Here is a 23,874-nt window from a genome sequence, read left to right as displayed (position 1 = left end):
CCCAGTGGATGCTCATAGTGTGTTCTGGTATCGGCTCTGTCTGTTTCATCTTATGTATGAGTTAAACAAATAACTGTCACCACTGATAGTTTGGGAAGCGCTGGAAATACATACAACTATGACAGAGCAAATGAAAACAGATACAGCTAAAAAAAAAAACAATTGTGACTTCATGTGGAATGTGGTGTTGAATCTTGCTCAGTGTTAAGGTTGTTTTTGTAAGTGGGTACTTCTATGAAACTGGGTTCATTTTGTTACCAGCTTTTTAGGCCCAATAATAAAAGATAAATTTAGACATATATCCCCCCAGGATGTACCTAATGGTGATAAATGCAAAAGAATTATTCTCTTGCTCTGAGCAATCCCAAAATTAATGAATTTTTAATAAAATATTGGGACCAAAAATAGAACCAAAATTGGGACAGGAAAAGCCACCTAGGTGTCAGTGCATTTGATCTGGAAAACATGGCTTGAAAAGGTCTTATATACCACTATAAATAAAGACACTGTGTTAAAGTTGACGATCCTAGTGGTTTTTCTAATCCAGACATGTGGGTTTTTCATGAATTGACAGTCTCATTCCAGGTTTCGCGTGTAACCCATCGTGTCCACTGGCATTAGATGTGGAACCTGCTCAATAAACACAAATAAATCATGAACGATTTTACAACAGCGGTCATTTTTCCGAAACAATCTGCCTTGCATAATTAGTTTGATTCCCAAAAATACCTGTGAGAGAAAAAAAGAGATATTCAAAAAGATAGTAGCACATTATTTTCGTGTCCTTTTTACCGTGTTACATGTGGATTTTTGAATTAAAAATAATGTAAAATAATATAAAAATGTGTTTTATCTGAAAAATAGTTTCTCTTTTATCTCAGTAAATATTTATTTTTAAAATAGACCCAAAGTGCTTCCAAACTTGCTTCATAACCTTAGTTTACATCTAGTTTGAATTTTTACCCCCATGTCCTGTTTTTAGGAACCAGTTTCATAGAAGCACTCAACTTTTACTTTCCAGAAAATAACTCTGCAGTGTTTTGATATCGGAAGATAGTTTCTATTGCAACTTTGACACATTTATGCAATTAGGAGAGATTTGACAACTATCACAGAAGGATCTTGTTTGTTATACACTTTAAGCATCACAGTTGGTTCTAGTTTTCAAATTTTAGTATTACCACTGATGTTACATGAAATTTTCTACAATATTAGGTGCTTTTGAACACATTGTTACAGAGCTGAATAGGAGACATGAAAATAGTACAAAAAGGAAAGGTTCTTTGGTCAAGAAAGCCTGCTTTTTTCTTTCAGTTGTTGGTGTCAGACATTACAAACGTGGATTCAAGAGGTCAGTCAGGTCCTTACTGTTCTAAGGAAGAGAAGAACTGCTTGATGTTCTGTATCCTTGCACTTTTTTGTCTTATCTAAAGACTTTCTTGGCACAAAAATTGACTTTGAAATCACAACAACATACCAATAAATTTTTCCTCTGACACCAGGTGAAAAAATGTCAAAGTATGTGCTGGCTTCCTGTACAGCTTTGGTAAAAGTAATGCAACAGCTGAAAGACTTGGAGTTTCCCAAACACAGGGCAGGCGATTCCATAAATTATAGCCTGGAACACTGAGTAAAATCTCCTCCTGTGCTTTTGAATGTCATACATAAACTACTGTGTTCTCTCTCCTGCAGTCCCAAACTAGAAAGTAATAGACCCATCGACTTCAGCATCTGTTTGTTACACAGCAGCTAAAAAGACTAATGACGTCAGCGCTTTATATTTCATAGGATGAAAACATAAAGGATTCGATCACAGAGAGCAGTGTGAGGATAAAGACAAAGAGATCATGGAATATATTGTGTTTACTTAAGTGAGGCTGTGCCATCAAATTTCATGCAAAGTTTCATAAAAAATAACCTTAATCCTAAATCTTAATTCTTTGTGCAAAACTAGTATCATTGTCATGTTAGTTGAACCACCAATTACATAACAAAAATATTGAGTCAAACAATTCCTCTCATATTGAATCATCACATATTTCACTCAGCTGTTGTGTGATTTATTCACGAGGTTAGTGTAAGAATATGAAAGCACAACACAAATTTGCCTCTTAATATCACTTAGTTATAGTCTGACAGTATTACAATACATGATTTATGGATCATGGAGCCCAAAAAATTCCAATATTACTCATAGTAATACTGCTTGTTGAAGCTGCAGATGTTCACAGATTTGCACGTGCATGCCTGTGTGTGTAGATTTTAAGCTTGGCTGCTGAACAGTGTTTTTACAAACCTGCATATGCAGCATACAGTAGCTACTGGATGTGTATTCTTCAGTCTCAGGTAAAGCGTGGAAATACCTATAGGATATGTTATTCATCATTGAGATTGACTAGAGGTTTTACTTTTAAAGGGGTCATATTTTGTTAAACCCACTTTTATTAGTCTTTGGTACATTTATTTGTGTATTTGGACCCTAATAGTTCAAAAAGTTTGAATTTGAACCCTCCAGGTGCTGCAAAACTATCTTTATATTCATTTGGCAAAAATCAAGTGGATTTCTACAACCTGTTTTATTTTCTGTTTAATTTGTTACGTCATGACAATTACACGTATAAGGTCAAGACTTCCGATGAATATTTCTCTGAGTACGCCATAACTGTTTGTCAGCAGCAGCGGTTGTAGTCCATACTGAAAATATGTTCAGACTTCGAGCAGATTACCTAAAATGTTCAGTTGTTGGTTGAACAGGACAGAGCAGCACAGCCAACAACCTGGAGGGGGTGGGATTAGAAGTGACTCATTTGCATTTAAAGGGCCAGCACTCAAAACAACCTTTCTGGTGTCATTACTCAGAAATAGGGTTGAAGATGGACCTGTGGAGTTGAATCATTGAAGAATTCAGACCCAAGCATAGCATTTACAGTTTATATAGACCACAAGGAAATATTTTAAAATGCATAATCCATTTAAAAAAAAACAAAATATCACTCCTCTAAATAAAAATGTATGTAGAAGTGTGTAAAACAAAGCTTTTGTTGAGGAGTTGTACTTTGCTGTAAAAGACATCAAGATAACGTGCCCTCCTTGTTTTTGCTCTAGAGCATCTATTTTATTCCACATCTTATCGATTGTGTGACGTTACACACACACACAGCTCACACTGTACCCTCGACAAAGCTCTCTAAAGTTTCAGCAGTGACAGGACAAGGGAAACGTCCATTACAGCTGTCTGCCCACACATGACTCTCAGCTCGATCGATATGCCTCTGCTGCTGCTTTGTTTCAGACCTTCATTTCCAAGACGCTTCCATGCAGGGAGGGACAACCATTACTGACACCGGCAGAGATGATGGGGGTGTTATGTGGAACCTTGCATGTTCCTTTAGCTCCCAGTATTAGGCGGAGCTCATAAATAGTCACCACAAGAAAAGTACTGGCAAGAGCAATTGAATTCTTAATTGTTTGCATGTTCCTTGAAAGAAATTGTAGTATCTAATTATACGAACAAAGCAGTAAAGTGACTCATTTGAGTTGAGACTACTGCAGATAGAAATAAATTCTTGACGTTAATAACAGGCGGTGGAATTCATCACCCAGTATACAGCAGTGGGAAAAGGCCCAATTAGGCGGTGGCAGGTTTGCTAATGGAGGGTGGCAGTGTTGGGAAGCCTGGAGGGACCCTTCAGTGAGAGACTGAGCTATCACACAGGAGGTTGCATAGGGAATACGACAAACTATAAGCTTTGTTCACCAAACTTTGTCTGAGGAATGTTATCAAAAAAAAAATCCAAACAGAAAAGTCTCTTTTTAAACAATCTACCTTAAAATGTCCCATTTCTTGTCGATAACTTGAGGTAGAGTGAAACCTTTTCTCGATACGCCTACATCCTTGACTTCGTCTGTTATCTGGCTCCACCCTGGGGATGATTTGTCAGTTGCTTCAGCTGACAGTGGAGGTCTTTAGGGAGCTCAATAATACAGTAAGTTCCACAGTACATGACAATGCCTTAAACATTCTTGTCTCTAGTCAGCTTGTTAAGGGTGTGTGGTTGACAGTGTGCTCGCTAGTGTGCTAATTTCAACATGCCAGAAGTGCCCCCGATCCCGCAGTCCCGCAGTGATTTATCATATAGTACAACATATCAAATGTGTACTTCAGCAACTAGTTCAAGCAGGGAAGAGTTGTGTTTGAAGCTCTACTATATGCAGCAAAAAATCAACTTGTGACAGAATTTGTAACATGTTTATTATTCAGTGTATGCTCAGGTACAATACCAACATGTTACATTTCCACCTTTTTTGGATATTAAAACATATATTTGCCTCTAATTTGTGCCAGCGGCTGTAACTATCATGATCTAGTTCATCATGTATCACTGAAACACAATCAATCTGTATGAATAAAGGCAGGGGCGTAGAATTGCGTAGGGACACTAGGGACACATCCCTACCAATATCCAGCCACTATTGTGTACTCATTATCAATTCATCCTCTGTCCATAGTGTTTAGTCAATGATTATGGCACACAAAGGATTAAACGTCAGTCTCTGCTAGAAGTCCCACCTCTAATCAAAATATCGCTCTCCAGTTGGCTCTGCAGTTTTGCTAACGTACATGCGATTGGTCGTCCCCGCTGTTACTCCTTCTACTTGTCAAAGGAACCTGCTACTTGCACAGTTGTACCGCTAGCGCAAGTTGTCAGTATGTTTGCATTTGTTCTATCTGGGTCATGTCAGCTAGACAAATTTTAATACCAGTGGTGTCATTTACATTTACAGGGTGGGGAAGCAAAATTTACAATGAACATTTAGTTGTTTTTTCTCAGCAGCCACTACGTCAATTGTTTTGAAACCAAACATATATTGATGTCATAATCATACCTAACACTATTATCCATACCTTTTCAGAAACTTGTGCCCATATGAGTAATCAGGAAAGCAAACGTCAAAGAGTGTGTGATTTGCTGAATGAACTTGTCACACTAAAGGAGATTTCAAAAATAGTTGGAGTGTCCATAAAGACTGTTTATAATGTAAAGAAGAGAATGACTATGAGCAAAACTATTACGAGAAAGTCTGGAAGATACTATTAAAGAAGAATGGGAGAAGTTGTCACCCGAATATTTGAGGAACACTTGCGCAAGTTTCAGGAAGCGTGTGAAGGCAGTTATTGAGAAAGAAGGAGGACACATAGAATAAAAACATTTTCTATTATGTACATTTTCTTGTGGCAAAAACATTCTCATGACTTTCAATAAACTAATTGGTCATATACTGTCTTTCAATCCCTGCCTCAAAATATTGTAAATTTTGCTTCCCCACTCTGTACGTTTGTACATGTGTCTATTCGCCTGCGTGTGTGCATGACTGCGTGTCTGTGCGTTTGTGCTTGGTAATTAGGATTTGAATGATGTCAAAGAAAAGAAAACTTGTCAGAAGACACTTCTGTAGGAGTCAAAGTGTAAGTTAGTTCAAGGGTATAGAACTGTAGAGGCTCAACACAGATATTGAATAAAAGACACAGTTTAATGCCAAACAGAAACACTTTTTTACAGTTATTTTTTAGTTATTATTTTCGTGTATTTCTGTAGAAGAGAGCAACTGTATAAAAAAAAAAACACAAAGAAAATTTATGAAGAAAATACAATAAAACCTCAGATTCTAGATGTGATTGTAGATGTGATTTTATCCATATTTTTGGGGAATAAATTACATGTAATAATTGAAAGTAAAAGTCTTTTTTGCTCAGGCAATAACTGTACCATCAAACTGTATGATCAGTGTATCCCTAATCTGTTCATATGTCATGCATCAACATATTTATGTCAGGTGACAAACAGTAAAGAGGCAGGAGGAGGTAGAGGAGGAGAAGAAGGAGGAGGTAGAGGAGGAGAGGCTGGAAATTCACAGGTGAAGTTAAATAATAATGGCTATATTAGTCATGAGAACAACATTGCAGAATGCATTAAATTCTTGTATTGTCTTTAGATATTCAGATATGCATTATAAACATGTCAATTACTGAATTTTTTTTCTGACTATGATTGTTTGCTTGTTTGATCAGCTCTACATGACGTGAAATTATGACTGCAAATGTATAAAAAAGATCAACTTTCAGGAGTGCTGCCTTGGAGCACTTTTGTGTCCCCACCAATGTCAGAATCAAACCTACTCCCTTGAATAAAGGTATATGATGCAAGACATTCAAGCTATTTTCAAGACTACATTCTTATCTGGCATGAATTTTTTAAAATACATTTTCATATTTTGCTTTCTTCTTTCACACACTTTTTTGTCTGCCTTGTCTCTCATTACCAGAATTATTGCTTTTTGTCTTCTGATTTTTCTGAATATTTTATTAAACTAATTAATCTGACTTCATTGTTGTTCAGGGCTGAGATATTTGGTTGCCGTGATGTTATGTTGGCGCAATGAGATGCTTTCTCTAGGCATGAGAGAATTTATTCAAAGGAGTAGACGTTTTGTATTTGTGTTAATGTCGACCTGTGTCTTTTTTATTCCACTCTAGTTTTACCTCTTTACATTGTCTTACAGAAGAAACAGCAATCATGAAATCCTCATTGTGTATGTACAAACTGCCAGTCTTTTCTGTTCCTTGTTTGTGGCTCATTTGCAGTTTAAGTGTTCAACCACATGTACTTGCAGCTAAATATTCTGCCAGAAGCTTGAAATGTGCCATGCACACATGCAGAGTGAATGAAAATGTGTGATTTACATATATATCCTCAGGTTACCACACTGATAGCGGTAACCTGATAGTACTCACATTCACATTCACACTCCCACTGTTTTTCCTATGGGTCATTGTTACGTGTACGTGTGCTTACTCTACAGCTGGGGCTTTAATGAGGAATCCCTATCTGCCCTTAATAAGACTTTTCGAAGCAGCATCACACATGCTTACTAAAATTCTTCTTCATAGAAAAACACAAACGCCTCTCATCTCAATATGCTTATTATCACTGCTGCTGTGTGGTGTATCTGTCAAAGGCTGCAGACTTTGTAGATTAGGACCATGGACTGATCAAACACAGGCTTTAAAACCAAAATCAATTTGTTTGAGCTCTTTGATTGATAAAACAGGCCTGTGTGTGTTTTTCTTCTTTAGGGATTCAAGTGGAGAGGATATCAGAATCTAAAGGAGGAGGTGTGAAGACCTCCATAAGAGACACACATGCACATGGGACACACACATATAAACACACTCACTCCAGTGTTGGTTTAACCCATAAAGACGCAGTACTACTTTTGTGGCAGTTCCCCAGTGAATTTGTCTCTGTATTTAACCTTTCTTAAGTGATTTTCCACCGTTTATTCTAATATTATCCTCTGTATTTTTTCATATTTTCCGGTGAAAATAATGTATTTTCCTGAATTTAATTCACTGATCATGTACATGTTCATTAAAGCTCAGATTAAAGTTGAAGAACATTATTTCAGATGCAGAGAAAACTGAAGAAAAGGTGACTTTTTGATCCAACTCCATGGATTTTACTGGTGAATCAATGTTGTAGAAGATGATGGTGTTTCCACGGTAACTACGAAGCCTCTGAACGTCCAAATGGGTCATATCTGATGCCCATGACAAGATGACAAACTGCATTTTACACTAATTATTTAAATGTATTGATAGGATTAGTGGATCAACAGGTATTAAACATTTTAGGTCAGTAGATGGTTTTGGTGGCTGTTTGGGTCTTTAGGGGTTAATGAATGCAGTGTTTGTGTTTGCATGGAGTGCATCAATGGGACTGTGTTATCTGTGCTAGGATGAAAATGCATTTTTTTAAATACAAAATTTTATAGCCTGTTTAATTCCTGCAGTAATGATTTGTTCTAATGAATACACTTGCTTCAACAGTATTGGTCCCTTGACTGAAACATAATTTCCTATTTGTAATGCTCTGGCAGGCGTGGAAGTGGTGAAAGACAAAGACTAGTGTTGATCAGAACATGGAGAAGGCAGAGAGGATTGAGAGCTCCAGCCAATGAGCATGTAGACGCCTAAGCCATTCCCACTGCACATCTGTACAATGACGTCAGAGTCCGATGCACTGCAGAACACAGACGAGTCACTTTATGTGACTGATGTGCAAGAGGGCTTAGAGGATCCTGCATGTCCACAGTCCTGTTAATGGCAAATACAGCAGCATGTCACTGCCAAAAAGACACCGATAACTCCAAAAAGTAAAATAGAGGATATTCTGGAATGGAGTAGTATCACCTGTACAGAGGACCAAGACAAAAGCACAAGTCTTTTATCTGTACATTTTAGATCCTTTTAGTTCCCTCTACCTCTGATTTGTCTGTGGTGCTGGGTGATTTACTCTGTAACCTAGTGTACCGCTTCCCCACTGGCCTACCATACACATTTTACATACAGTATAAACCCACTACCATAGCACAACAGTCAGTAAAACACTGCATGCAAACAGAGGATCTTCTATACTGAGCAAAGCAACCTTTAATCTGCTATTTTGTTTAATCTTGACACTCAACACTCAATACACTCAACTAATTAATTAGCACTAAATGAAAACAATGGCTGAAAAATGACAGATACAGTATTGATATGTGTCTGTGGATGCAGAACTGGGCCAAAACCATATTTGATTGTGGCGTTGTATAAATCTGCAACTATGTAGATTTATAAATAAGGATAACATAGCATAAAGAGATGTAAAATGTTATTAATGGAAATGTAAAATAAACTGGCTAACGGCTAATGTAGCCAGGACTTAGCAACAATTATTGTTATGGTCAAAAAGCTGCGTAAATACAAAAACACAAATTTAAGTTGCACATGGTTTTAACAGACGTCCCTAACACAAAGTAAAAATGTTGGCTGACCTCTGTGAAGGAGGATGGTACACGTTCAGTGGTTCATTTATCTGAACCTGAGTCGAGTGGTGGTCAGTAACTGTCACAAATATAGAGACATCCAGGAGGTTCAAGAATAATGGTCAACTAAAACTTCAGAGTCATAAAAATATTCAACATGATGCAGGAAACTTTGAAAATATCAAGACGTTTAGAATTTGGTTTGGTGGACAAGATAATGTTTCACTATAAAGGCCTTTAAGAATGAAGTCTTGTCCTCTGGAACATTAGGTGTGAATGGAAAGGACTACAGGGGATGTTGTTTGTATTTACCTCATAATGGTACAGGACAAATAAAACATTGTCTTTATAATTGACCATCGTCTGCTTCAAAGTTAAGCTGCTGCCTCAGATGCTTTTGCTCGTACCCTAAAACATTAGCCTGGGTATGTCTTCTGGTGCGACTGAGAGTAACTTCATTGCTTTTAAGATGCAACCAGCTGAGCTGTGCCCAACAGATGCCCAGACTTTAGGCCCCATCTGGAGCAAACATACCACAGGTGGGGATTCAGTTCCCAGCATGCATCACCCTTTACATGAGAGTAAAAAATAAGACAAAGATCCAGCCTGAACTTAACCTACTTTTGTGTCATTTTTCTATAGCCTTATCATTCCTGCTGTTCTTACAATAGGACTATACTTACAGTATCATATTACATTTATGCAGGACAAAGGACTCAGTTAATGTTTGGTATTAACCGATAATGGTGAGGGTGAATGTGAATGTGAAGCGCATGTTTTTTTCACTATGCAGCTGAATATTCCTGGGTCAAGAGTGTGACCTCAGCTCTGTCTGCTTAATGAGATCTGTTGCGCCACAGCTGGAAATGCTGTTAACCTGCTATGTCAAGATCAAATACTTTGAAGTACCCCAGAACCAAGCTCTTCCAACAGTACAAGGCTCGCAGTGAGTTCAACCCAGGCTGCTTAATCAGGCTCACTGAGCTGTTTCTAACAACACAAAATCTGACAGGAGCATGCACTAGTGGGCTGCTCCAACACTGATCACACCTACATGTACTTGCAGACACATTATCATTGTTCACTACATCTAGATAGGAGTTAAGTTGAATGCCAGCACCCGTTTCAATGAACCAAAAAAAAAAAAAAAAAATCTCTTTGATTTTAATTTTTTCCATCTGGCTTTTTGGTAGCACAAGCTGAGAATTGGATTAAATCATTCAGCAAATGTGGATTATACTCTCATGGAAAGGCCACTTGATGAGAGAAAATTGGATGAAAACTGATTCCTGGTTTGAAGCCTGTTATAGTAGAAGTGCTTTGCTCAGAAAATATAAAATTGTACATAAAAGCTGCTTTCAATCAATGGACTGGCCTTAAACTGGCTCAAGCAGATTCTATCCTATTAGGCCTAGTTGGAAGAATCCTTCAAGGACATTAGAAAAATGTCACTGTCTTTGAAGTCTGTTGTAACATGGACGGTCTGTGAAAAGCACAGAAGCACAAAAACAAACACTAGTGAGAGGTCAAGCTTTAGATACAGCATAAGAACAGAAAACCTGAAACTATTTGTTGGACAACAGAGGTCACATGTTTTTACTTTATTTTAAATACAGAGCACATTTCAGAGAAGATTTAAAGGTAAAATGTTATAAAACGAGTTAATACAAATTCATTCAAGAGTGACTGTCAGATATTGTGGTATAAATCTAATGGTAGTTGTTGCTTTTTATTTTGGCTGAATAAAAAAAATAACAAGTGATACCAGGCACAACAAACCCCACCCCTCACACGTATTGTAGTTTATTTTGGTATTGATCCAGCTGATGTCATCATGTCTATGTGTGTGCTGATGTCAGTATATCAGTTACCTCTATATATGTGCCAAGTTTGAAGTAAATTGAAACAAAATAGATTTTTTTATAGACATGTGAAATTTCGCCCATTATAAGTAAATCGGAGAAAAAAACAGATTTTAAAAAATTCATTAAAAAATGAGAACTTTCACCTACTGTTCCCCAAATATAACCACATCTATTCTGGGTCATTGGCAATCTATAAACCCAGTTTGGTATGAATTCAACTAATGGTTTTGCTGCTGTAGTGTTAACAAACAAACAAACAAACCAAACCAAACCAAACCATAAACAATACCCCTTGCCTCCCCTCAGGGGACGGGGTAATACTGTTATTTTTGCTGTGGTTGGTACCTAACTAGTATGTTTTATGCGTATAATGTTATTTTCAGGTAAAACACTATTATACTACTTATATTTGTATTTGTGTTAAATCTTAGCTTTGTCAAAAAAAAAAAAAAAAAAAAGTAGCTTGCGCAATTAGAAAATTAATTAAAATTTTAACACTATTTAGTCACTGTTCAGCATTCAGGAATCTGGAAGACAAACATAGGACTGACCATGGGAGTGCTAAAAATATCTTTTATTTTGTCACATTAACTTAAGTCAAGCAGTGAATTTCCCTCTTTGTTAATCCCCCTAAAATCTGTAAATATGTTTTCTCTGTGAGTGAACAGACTCGTCAGACAGACCCATGTTTCATACTCACATGTTTTAGACAGATGATATAAGATAAGTGTTGGACAGAGATGACTGCAGTTTGGGAATTCAAGAATCCATCTCCTCCTCCAATCAATAAACACACTGCAAAAAACACAAGCTTTGTTTAGGATGGACCAACTGTGCTGAGGCTCTATTGTTTTTCTACTGAGTAAGATACAGACTTGAAAATCATTATCACCCCCCCCCCCCCCCCCCCATGAAAATAAACACCACTGTGCAGGCATGAAGCAATATTCATGATAGATTTCATGATTTTGTGCAAAACTGATGAGAAAGTTGCAAGCCATCTTTTACAATTTCATAATTCTTTTCTTTCTTTTTTTTTTTTTTTTTTTTTTATGAAAACAGTATTTGATTTCTTTTAAACAAATGAAATAAAATTTGCCATTTTGGGTGGAAGTAAATTTCAGTTTGCCTATTTCTCTCTGTCATATGTTTCTTCCTGATCATCTGTATTCCACACTCCCACCTGGTGTATCAGTGTCACCTGCACATGGTCCTGTAGAATGCAATGATACACTTCATAATATATCCCTAATAGTTCTCAAAATTACAACATGACTAAAGCTGTCTGGCATCCAATGAGTAATGTCGGCGGTTTTTGTTTAATCTATGGCTCATTATATTAATGTATTTTTATAAAATAAATAGTGTGTAAAATAATACATTTCTGACTGGATTTTATTATTTTATGCCAAAAATAGATAAAAACTAATGCAAACAAACAAAATGCGTATTAGCCTCTTGTGAAGCAAACATTCCCCAACCCTTTCATGCATGAATTATGAGAACCTTAGTCAAGATTTTTTTCTTGAGTGTTTTTATTCCTCCTTAGGTATGAAAAAAAAAACAAAAAACAATGCGATCAAGTTTTTTTTTTTTTTTTTTTTTTTTCATGGAGTTACAAAACTGTCCATGCATTTAATTTTTGAAGAAAAGAAACATGTGCTTAAAACCCAATGTCAGAAAATGATATGAAAACAATGAAATAAAAACATGTTTAATGCTGCTAATCGTTTTATCACATTTTAACATATTCTAATGCTAGTTATTATTCACTTCATGGAGATAATATGCAAAAAAAATTGTCTAACAAATAATTGATTTATACTCAAACATGTTAGTGCAGATCAGGTTCATCTAGAACAGTAAAGTTACAGGAATGGTTTGAATGTCAGTGTATGGGATGATGCATAAGCGTCCACTGTGTTGGCTGACATGGAACTAAAACAACAAAACCCATGAATATAAAAGAGAACAACTAGAGAATAACTGTACACCAGGGGTCTCAAACATGCGGCCCGGGGGCCAAATGTGGCCCGCCAAAGGTTCCAATCTGGCCCTTGGGATAAATTAGCAAAGTCAAAAATTCCAGTCAAGGCTATGGAACTCATTTTAGTTCAGGTTCCACATACAGACCAATATGATCTACAGTCAAATAATAACAGCAGAATAACCAACAAAAAAGAATGACTCCATATTTTCTTCTTGGTTTGATGTGAAAAAAAATCTTACATTTTGTCTATAAATAATGACAACTTCAAATATTTGTCTTTGTTTTAGTGCAAAAAATATTAAATTATGAAAACATTTACATTTACAAACTATCCTGTAACAATAAAATGTGGATAACCTGAACAAATATGAACAACCTGAAATGTCTAAAGAAAATTAAGCACAATTTAAACTATTTTCTGCCTGTTACTAAGTGTTTGGTGTCTTTGTAGATCTGATCCATAATGATGAGTTGAAACATAATATAAATAATAATATAAATTACACTTATTTTTCTGAAGAAATTTCTTTTTTTTTCAGGTTATTCACATCTTTTTTGTTTGGATAGTTTATAAAAGTAAGTATTTTCATAATTTAATTTTTTTTTTTTTTGCACTAAAACAAAGACAAAAATTTTGAGTAGTCGTTATTTATAGGTTATTATACTATTCTTTTACTGATCCGGCTCACTGGAGATCAAATGGGTGTGAATGTGGCCCCTGAAAGAACATGAGTTTGAGACCCCTGCTGTACACTGTAGTGACCACTATGCCTGAAAGGGTTAATGGTGATAATGGACTTCTAATCTACCTGTTTTCTTGATCATGGACCCATAGAACCTTCATCACTTTTCTTTCTTATTCCTCCCACAAACACAGCCTTTCTTATTTTAGAACCAACATTGGTAAAAACAGAAAACAGCAGTCTCCATTGCAAAAGGGTGATATTTTTTACAGTGTAAAACAGAGAAAACGTGTGTCTGTGCTGCCAATCCACGCACCCAGTCCAATGCTGGCTGGGACGTGCTGTGATGATGCTCTGACTGATTATTGGTGAATCCACGGAAGGAGGGAGGCGATAATCCTCGCACAGACAGCACCCACAGTGCCAGAGCTGCTTGCAGCGGGCGTCAGGAGACCATGGATCCGCCGTTCCTCCGTGGGATTTACTTTCCAGGCGAATCACGAGAAGGGACAAACAGCCAAGTCGTGAGGGCGTGATAAGGAGACCGGAGCCTTTTGCCTTGTTTCCAGCTCTGTACTGTGATTTTTTTTTTTTTTTTTCCCGGAGCGTGGCGCATTTCCGCGGGGTGCTCCACGACGCGCTGCCGGGAGCGCAACTGCGGGTCAGGGACTGATCTGATCCAGGGGGAGAGGGGGGGTCCGGGGGTGTGAGGGGGGTTCTCCATCGTCTCAGATCGCTGTTAGAGTTGGTATCAAGTGTATTTGTTTGTCCGATTGGAAACAGGGGCAGTTGTGGATTGCTTGTCCATCAAAGGGATTATGATTTTCTCAGACATGAGTACGGGGACCAACTCCCCCAAGGTGCACCCACCCAATGGGACCAGGTTTTACACCTTCCAGGCAAGTCATCTTTGTTCCTTTTACCGTCTGTGCACCTTCACTCCCCTGTTTTCTAAGCTGGTGTTTTCTTTCTGACCTGATCTGTGTTTGCTTTTAAAACAAGGGCGTATGTATTGTCTCCTAACTGTCCATGTGAGATTGTCTGCAGAGCTCTTCTGTGTTTACCTGCGTCTCATCCAAGATCACCAATTCTTTTCCACGCTGAGATTGATTTAAGATTGATAAAACATTCCAGCCTGGATGCTCGTAATATTAAGGAGAAAGTATAAAAGTGTAGGGTTTGGATTATCATGAGTTGATTTAGTTGTGAAATAATTTTACTTTAATTTTTAAAAGAAAAAAATTATATATATAAAAAAGAATATTAATACTATGACTTCACATTTCATTTCATTAAATAAAACATCAAAGAGTGGAATCATGAGAAACCGGAATCCACAGTTCATCTTGTTTCTCTATAATGATGTTAAATTTTTCATGTGTAGCCCACTGTATCTCACTCCCTTGTATATCTATATTTGAATTGTGCTTTCAGCTGGGTTATTTTTTTCCCCCGTTTCTAAAGAGAAATAAGGACATGTGCACAGTGTCCTAACAACGATTACTGTATGTTGGATGTGCATACTGTACTCCATTTGTGCCCAGAGCCCATGCATAGCAATGAAGCTGTGTTAGAGGATATTGATCGAGTGTGTTCCTTGTGACTCCTGTAACCAAGCCAGCACTCTCCCTGTTTTTACTGTGGGTGGAAGGAAGGAAGAAGGGAAGGAAATTTTTTTTTTTTTTGGTGTGAGTGAGATTTTGTCCGACTGATTGTGTTTCTAAGCAGCGGGTATTCAAAAGCCTGCTGGCTCCCTTTGCAACATGGGAGCAAGAGGAAACAGGTGATGCTGAGTGAAAATTGTTTTGTGGGTTGTTTTTCAAGAGGACCCATGTGCTGATGGGAGCTCTAGTTTAGATGAGAAATACACCTGCCCCATCAGCAGAATTACAATCTGGGCCAACAGATCTCATAGTCACACCACAGGGATTTTTTTTTGTTGTTGTTTTTTTACATATATTCTCAGCTGTATTTTAAATGACTCATTTTTACGGTAAACTAAACAAAACAGGCAGCTGTTGTCAAAGCCAAGAAGGCACGGTATCATTATCAGCGCCTCCTAAATCATCCAGCGCCTTTTTTGTCTGGCCTTTGACTGCTGAACTGCTGTGACTTTCACGTTTGAAGATTCCCCCCTCTGTGCTGTTTGTCTGGGGTATCGTGAACCTCAGCGTTGCCTTTTCATGTCAAATCATTAGTGAAGAAGGGCTCCCTGAGGGCTAGTACCTGTTGGAAGGAAGTTCTCTGATATTACGAAATCAAAGTGTTCTAGCTCCCAGATTATAGTCCTAAGAAATCCTCATAAAAAAACCGAAGGAAACTCAGTATTGTGCTGCTTCGCTACACATAAATCACAACTCCTTTTCTACAACCCTTGAGCTGATATAAGATCTGTCATGTTCAGCTCAGTAAAAACATGCATCATTGCACTGAGCCATACCAAATGAACACTTTTGCAGCCCTGCTCCTCTCAAGATTGTTTACCAACTCCTAATGATATTCATTTTATCAGATTGCCCTTCCTCGTTTGCAATTATAAATCGGCTGGGGCAAATCGAATTAAATTGCAAAGTAGGTTCCTTTTGAAGCCTCGGTGGCTCCATCAGGGTGATGAAGTTTTTCAATTCCTTTAGTGTTCACTACCAGCTTTGGCAAACAGCTATCTAGAAGTGTTGGAGTTTGCTTAGTTTGGGAGCTTGCTAGTCTGTCACACAGCTGTGTCTACAGACACTCTTTGCTGCTTTTGCACTCAACCAATAACTGTTTAATAACTGTCTGAGGCAATAGAGGGTCACATTAACATGACGCATAGACATGAGGGAAATAAAATGTTTGTTTCCTCTTTAACCTCTGTTAACTTGTAATTTTGTGTTTCACCTGTACTGTGATAGATGGGCGACCTACAAATTGAATAACAATCATTTTGGAGGTTTTGATAATAAACTCTTTCAACATGCTATTTCTGCATCGGTGAAAGTAGGAATGAGGCCAGTATCAGCACATGATGATAGTGCATGGTTGTGTCAGCTGCTTTTATTTGTGGTTTGGTGTTTTGTTGTAATATCTAATGTGAGTGCTCCCATGGGTGTGTGTGTCTTTCTGGCTGTGCTCTGAATGTGCTGGACAATAGTAGTGGGTTCACATTAGTGATGTAACGTACACGAACGAATCAAATCTTTTGAACGGCTCTTTGAAATGAACGATGGGAACCGAGTGTTCGTAAAGAGCTGTTCATTTTTTTTTTTTTTTTTTTTGAGGAGGGAGTGTCCTATTGCCTGTCAATTTACCAACATACTGTTTTTGTTCTGAGAATTACACTACAGTTCAGGTGTTTCAGTAACTGCAGTGATTAATCACTGTTGTGTTTTGTGTAATTTTTCCATATGTTTACACACACTTACTGTTCTAGTTTTGAGGAGAATAAAATGTAATTTCATAAGAAAATGTTTTATTTTCTTCTTCATTTTTAGGCTACAGACTAGTCCACATAATGTACCATGATGTTTTTGGTCCAATTCCAGCATTTGCCTAATGTCACCTCTCATGTCATGTATTTAGCCCACACATTTTAACTAACTATTCTTTTTTACAGTAAGATAATATTTACTGCCGCGCCAATTAAACACCTTTAAAATGTAATGTCAATCATCACATGTAGCCTATTTAGTCATTAAAACATTGGTGTTTCAAAATAATGCAAAAAAACATGAAAGAACCAGTCTTTTGAATGACTCTTTTCAGTGAACGGCTCCTGATTGAACGGCTCCCTTCAAAGAGCCAAAAGTCCCATCACTAGTTCACATTAGAGTCTCCATCTTTGATATGACACTAGTTCTAATGCTCAGTCTTATAGTTTTATGCTGGATGCCAGTGGTTGGAAAAGCAGGAAGTGTTGATGTAGGATCTTGCAGCAACAAACAGTATTTCTGCCAATTTTTTTTTGTATCAGGTGATGGTTGCAGTTCTAGAGTTGGAGCTTCTACAAAATAAGCTCGCTGAGTGGAAAAGTTCAAATGAGTGAAATTCAGGAGCGTGAGTCACAGTCTAGACACTGTCATGTGCTTTTCTCAGTTTTTTTTTTTTTTTGGTTGAAAACAAAACAGTATTTTCCGTCCTTTTCTTTAAACAAAAGTCAAATATTAGTTGCTTTGCCCTTGCACTTGATATCCTATTGCTATGTGATATGCTGTCGAAACAGTCTGTCAGGGCTGAGCTACCTGGGAAATGACATATATATAATTGTTGCCCAGTATTTGTCCTTGCATGTCAAATTAGTGCTGCATGTGATTAGTCTCTTCATCTGGAGTGTCTTTGCCCTAAAGGCCTCTCCCTGTCTGTCGCTCATTCTGTCATTTGTTTTTTTTTCCTAGTGCACACAACATGCCACCTATTGCAATACAGGGTTTATTTACAGCACAGCGCTCATGTTGAAAGAAATTGGATAACAATGAGGTAACACTGACAATAGAATCTAATCAGCACTTAGGCAAAGTCACACCAAAGCCGGCAGCCAACCTTCAGACAGATGTTAGATATTTTATACTTGTCCCTCCAGTGTTTTAGTGATAAAGTATTCCTTTGGTTATGGTTGAGAGCAGGAAAAATGAGCTAGTTCTCACTGGTCTCCTTCAAAGTAATCCTCTGTTCTGCAGCAATACCATTTGGAAAGTTTATGGCAGCATGGCCACAAGGGGAATTTGGCTAAAAAGCTGCTGTTCGGGGTCGAGTTCGTTTATGAGCATCTGTCCTTAGTGCTCTGTTTGTAAGCACAGACACAGCACAGGCCAGCCCTGCTTAATCAAACCGTTAAAGCCATGCGTCGTCTGGCTCTCCCTTCTGACAGTCTGACCGAGGGTTTGCATTCAGAGTTTGTCAGAGAAGACGGATGACACGACTGCACGCACTGATTCAAAAGCGCTACTTCTCATTTAGCCCCGTGCTTACCTTTTTGCAGGGACATTTTGACGAAGGGTTAGATAGAACTTCTGTTACACGCTACTTAAGCAGAGTGCAGAGATGGCAGACTGCCTCTTATTCAGCGCTATCTTAATATGGATAAATCATTTTTAACTTCTGCATGTTAGGTATTCACTCACCTGCATGCACCTGCACACTCTTTCAACCCCACTCTCAGTCATGCTCATACTGTAAGACGGACCTGCGAGACAGAATGAGTCAGATGACACCTGATAGCAAATGAATGACATGGTACCACCTATAGACACCGTACGTGTCTGTGCATGACCTTTCTTAATTTAGAATTTATCTAGGTGTTGTAGAAAAATGTCATCAAATATTTGCTGTTATTAGGGGTAGGACAAAAAGACAACTTTGGAGTATATTGAATAGGGATGTAACGATTACCGGTATAATAATAAACCGCGGTAAAATTGCAGACGGTTAGTATTACCGTTTAAATTCTAATTATCGTGATAACCGTGTTTGATTACCACACTTTTAGTGGAAAAAAAACCCTATGTAAAGATCTGCTTTTATGTCAAATATTTGAGTATAGTTTTAATTTATTACAATTTTGATTTTCTATGACTAATATTTGGAACCAATATTCACTTTTAAAGTCTTTGAAAAGGTTCGTTAAGCATCTGTGTGTTATTTATGCAATAAAGTATACACATTTTCGAATTGGATTTTATTTTATTTTTTTGTGTTTTCTGGCCTTTTTATGTTTTTATAGTAGATTAAAGTGAAAAAATAATAGACAGATGAAATAGATGAAGTTATGCTGAAAAAAAAAGATACCAAACATGGGTATAGTAAACATTTCTGTATATAATATATAAAGGCAAAATCAAACGTACTGAAAAATGGCCAAAATAGGCTCAGACCACTAAGGGTTAATATTTGAATGTTTCTGCCAACAGAAGGTACATTGTGCCAATTATTATAATTTGTTTTTTTTTTTTTGTTTTTTTGTTTGTTTTTTCAAAATACAACTATGTAAAATTATTTCAGTGTGTGTATTAGTACTTTTTGAACATTTTGAGCACATTTTCAACAATACCGCGATAATAATGATGACCACGATAATTTTAGTCACAATAACTGTGATATGAAATTTTCGTATCGTTACATCCCTAATATTGAATCATACAACATATATGATATACCTGTCTGGCCAGAAAAAGATGACACCTTTTACATTGTTTTTTTTTTTTTTTTTTTTTTTTTTTTTTAATCTCTACAGGGGTTCATGTTTTAGCTCCAAACAGGTCATTTAACCCTAACTGATGTAGTGAATAGCAAGGCAATGGAAAAAGGTCATGTGATCTGAGTCCAGACAGACCCTGTTCCAGAGTGGTGGAAGTATCAGCTTGAGAAGAGAGGCAGATGAAATGATTACCCATCATGCCTAGTGCCTACAGTATACGCCTGTGGGGGAAGTTGCCTCCTGTCAGTTCAATTCATCATTGTTCTGTCGTCTTCTTTTTATAGATGAAAATGTTGCATATGTCCCAGAACTTGTCAAGATCATTTTCTGTGGTGTAGCTCATTTTTCCAGTGAGAAAGGATCAGTTCTTTCAACCTTTGAAATGTTCCTTAGACTGTTTACTTCTGTAAACACATTATACAATGTTTGCCTTTGAAGAGACAGATAAGATAAGGAAGTTGTGTTTTTAGAAAGTAAAAAGGCTTCTACATAACTATGCAAAATTCATAATTTGGGATTGAGAAGAACCACTTTACCATTGAAGTGACCTGCCACATTCAACACTTTGTCCACTAAGTTAATTACCCTGGGGTACTCCCACATACTGTATAGTGGTATAGTCACCCTTTCTGGTGGATTCATTTAATGCATGCATACAAGGGTTGTAATGTTACAGCTTATAACTGAAGCAATATAATGTTAAGTTATCAGCTGTGTTGTTTCTTTTAAAGTTTGTTTTTGGTTCTTGGTGTCATTTTATTGCTGTTTAACATTTAGCCTAGTACAGTATTCCTGTTTTTTGTATTAATTAACCGTGGCAGTTTTCTTATAGCTCCACAAACACAGACTCATATAATAATTCCCTAAATTTACCTTTTTATCAGTATGGGGACTTTTCCACCTCTCCCAGCATAAAAAGTGTTTTTGCAGTATTCCAGTATAATGTGAAAAACAAACAGCTTTGTACAAATACAGCTAGCCTGTGCATATCAAAAATGCATTAAATAGCATTGCTGTGCCATTTTTGGTACATTATTTCATCACAAATATTGTGAAACTGATGCCACTTTGCAGTGAATTAATGCATAATTCATGCTTTTTGCCTTTTTAGAGTGTTTTCTCTTCTTCAGTTGCACAGATGTAGATGATCGTTATGCAGTGTATGGCAGAATTGTTGTATCTTGATGTCATTGTTATCAGTGGTATTCTATCGTGGTGGTTTCCTATTGTGGACTATTTGATTCTTACCCATACTAGAGAATTTTCTCACTCTACTGTATATCTCTACTTAATCTTGGAAATCCCTATTTGTGCATTTGTGAGTAATGATGACGCAGTGTCCCACCCCTTTTGATTATCTTATCCGCACGTGTACCAAAGCAGAACGTGGTGAAACTACTTGGTGTTAATACACAGCACCAGAACAGTGATGCAGGTTGATCCAGACGATACATATGTGGAGTTGTTCTGCAGCTTTGTCATGTATCTTTGCCTGATTACTCACATGACTTGTTTTATAATGTGAAAAGCAGCAGGAACATGTGTACTGATGCTTCCATGGCAACATGTAATTATACATGTGAGCACACAACAAAAACGATGGCTTCACACTTAGACATGTGAACTAAACAAAAAAATGTCACTGTCACTCAAGCATAGAACACACACACACATGCACATCCACTCACACATGTACAGTAATACACCCAGCTGTGGAAGCGAGCTTATCCCCCAGCTGTCTCACCCAGCATCCTGTCACACACCCACCCCTCACGCCCCGCCCTCCTTGTGTCATGTGTTCAGGCGGATGCTTGATAGAATGACAAAAGGTGGATGTATGCAAATGACCAGAAACAAATTGATATACAGTCAGTAGATTGTAGTTGAAGTGTTTGACCTTTATTTGTTACACAGTAATTGGTTACAAATGCTCCTGACATGCTCCCCCCAACACACACTCACAGAGACAGAGCTCCTCTTCATATCTATTTCCTGACACTGGTCATCTGAGCTGTGTATATGTATTTGTGTGTGTGTGTGATGGAGGCGTTTGCCCTATTTTCTTGGTCTTTTTTTAATCAGCCCTCGTGCATTTAAAATCTGACCGGGGCAGATGGGGAAGGGAGTTTGACCCACTTTGATGGATTCCACACCGATTAAAAGGATGAGTGAGCTTTCGAAAGCAAGAGGCCCCTGTGTATTTGTTTATATGTGTGTTTTTTATGTGTTACAGTGTGTGTCTGAGTGAATGAGAAGGCAAAGGGAAAAGAAATAAATGTCATTTATTCATGTACCAATAATGCATCACTGTAAGGTTGTGTAATAGGTTATCTGTTGTGTTAATTCCCAATATAGCTACTGATTTTGACAAGGTCCTTGCTCTTTTTATAGTGGCCATTTTTTGGAGAGTCTTTGAGCATATGTATAACTTTTTTTTCCAAGTAAAATGGCATTTTGTTCACCAAAATTTGAGCTCTTAAGCAAGGCAGGGAAGCTTTGAAAAGTCTACAAACAAGATGTCTGTATTCTAACAGACATGTATGTTAAGCAAGTATTAATACATGATTATTAAAAAAACTGCTTTTAAATAGTACTGCTGTTTTTTGAAGCAAAAATAATCGAAATACTGATACAAAAGTGCATTTTAGTGCAGTTGTAGGCATTGTTTTTGTTTTTTTTTTTATATTTTAGAAAGTCTGTTTGGAGTTTGTCTGCCTTGTCTGTCTCTTTCTGTCTTTTATTCTCATTACTACACTTTATCTTTCCTTCTCCTGTGTAATTTCTGTTATAACCAGTTTGTTAAACACTAAAGTGGAACTGCTGTAGTGCAGACTGAGACACAAGCATTCATACACAGCACTGATTCTTCAGAGATGGATGAACACACAGGCCAAACTACTCACTTCAGTAGACTCTAGTGTGGGAACAAGCTCTCTCATTGATGCAATTATTGTGTAATTATTATGTAATAATTATGGTCCTTTGTTTTGCTTCATTTCTTTTATCCAACACTGTGCATTAGTTAGAGAATATGTCGGCTGGGAGTTAAATTTTGTCTTTTTTTTTTCCTCTAGGATGATTTGTACATAATAAACCTGCCTATATGTTTATAACTAACCATTAGTCATTTACCTGTCTGTGACAGGGACGGCCCCAGTCCTGGAGGGCACATTGTATTGAAAATACTCACCAAGGTGGTCTAAAGGAAAAAAGGTCACATTTTATTAGGACGGATACAGCCTCAAGACAACTTTCGACCTGCTTAAGCCATTGGTATTGCAGTTAAAAAAAAATAGGCTCATGCTGTAAATCAGTGACACCTTCATGAATGACTCTCATTAGAGGCAAGTCAGTAGATATCGGCAATGTGACTGGTTTAAAATAGCAAAAAAAGGTATGTGTGAGAGGGAGAGCAGTGAATCATGGCTAGTATTAAAAGCACTATTAACTCTGTGGTGATCGTCTCACTAGAGACTCATCCAGCCATTGACATTGTGCCATTTCCCCTGCAGATTCACTGTTCAGCTACCAGATAACCCTGCAGCCGATCACATGGTGATGATGTATAACCATGACACAGTGGAGTAGAACCTTAATGATTCTTTCCATCTATCTCTCAAACTCTCTACTCTCTACTTATACATATATAGTCTCTATCGCTGCGAGTTATGCATGAATAGAGTCATGTTCTCTCCTCGTCTTTGAAGGAGTCACTTTGACAGCCTGTTACTGACAACCTTCATCACCACCAACTCTACCAGGACCTTTGTTCTCCTCCTGATATAGTTGATTAATTAATCAGTGTACCAATGGAAGCTAATGAATTAACAGATACTTAGTGCTTTATTGATATTTACTTAATTAGTCATTTATCAGCAAAAATGTGAAGTATTGGTGGCTCCAGTTCCTTCAGTGTGAGCCTCATTTTATTCATTTATTTTAATAGCATTTCAAACCGAATATACACTGACCATAAAGTTGGAATAATTTTGTTTTCTGACATATTCCTCTCTTTATTCCTTCCACATCAGTAATCATATTTGACCAGATGCAATGATTACATGCTGAATCCCAGTTACACTTCATCTGTTAAGAATAAATCACATTGTCAGCATCTTTTTATGAGTAGATGCAGAAATGTTTTATTCCAACTTTATGGGTAACACTGTATATGGGCTAGGTTGAGAGCTGATTAGATTGAACAAAGAAAATAAAGGTAGCACAGTAAGCTTTGGAAACCACAACAGACATTTTGTGGAATTAATATTTGGATTTTAAAGAAGGGTTCATTGATTATTT

The 23,874-nt window shown here is 37.3% G+C and overlaps 1 protein-coding gene across 12 annotated transcripts in view; it reads left to right on the top strand.

Moving 5' to 3' along the window:
* ppfia2 (PTPRF interacting protein alpha 2) overlaps positions 1-23,874 on the top strand; it is a 200,122-nt gene that overhangs the window by 66,648 nt on the left and 109,600 nt on the right. The window contains exon 1 of one of the 12 annotated variants that reach the window (XM_030148919.1): positions 13,812-14,305. The exons of 10 other annotated variants lie outside the window; for them this stretch is intronic. In XM_030148919.1, coding sequence (XP_030004779.1) covers positions 14,225-14,305 — 81 coding nt within the window. In that variant the 5' untranslated portion in view covers positions 13,812-14,224. Of the gene's footprint in view, positions 1-13,811; positions 14,306-23,874 lie in introns of those variants that run through there. One more of the 12 variants, XM_030148923.1, reaches the window with a different exon arrangement.

This window comes from Sphaeramia orbicularis, chromosome 12 (assembly GCF_902148855.1).
Source record: "Sphaeramia orbicularis chromosome 12, fSphaOr1.1, whole genome shotgun sequence".
Taxonomy (NCBI): domain Eukaryota; kingdom Metazoa; phylum Chordata; class Actinopteri; order Kurtiformes; family Apogonidae; genus Sphaeramia; species Sphaeramia orbicularis.
This window is presented reverse-complemented; position numbering and strand designations above follow the sequence as displayed.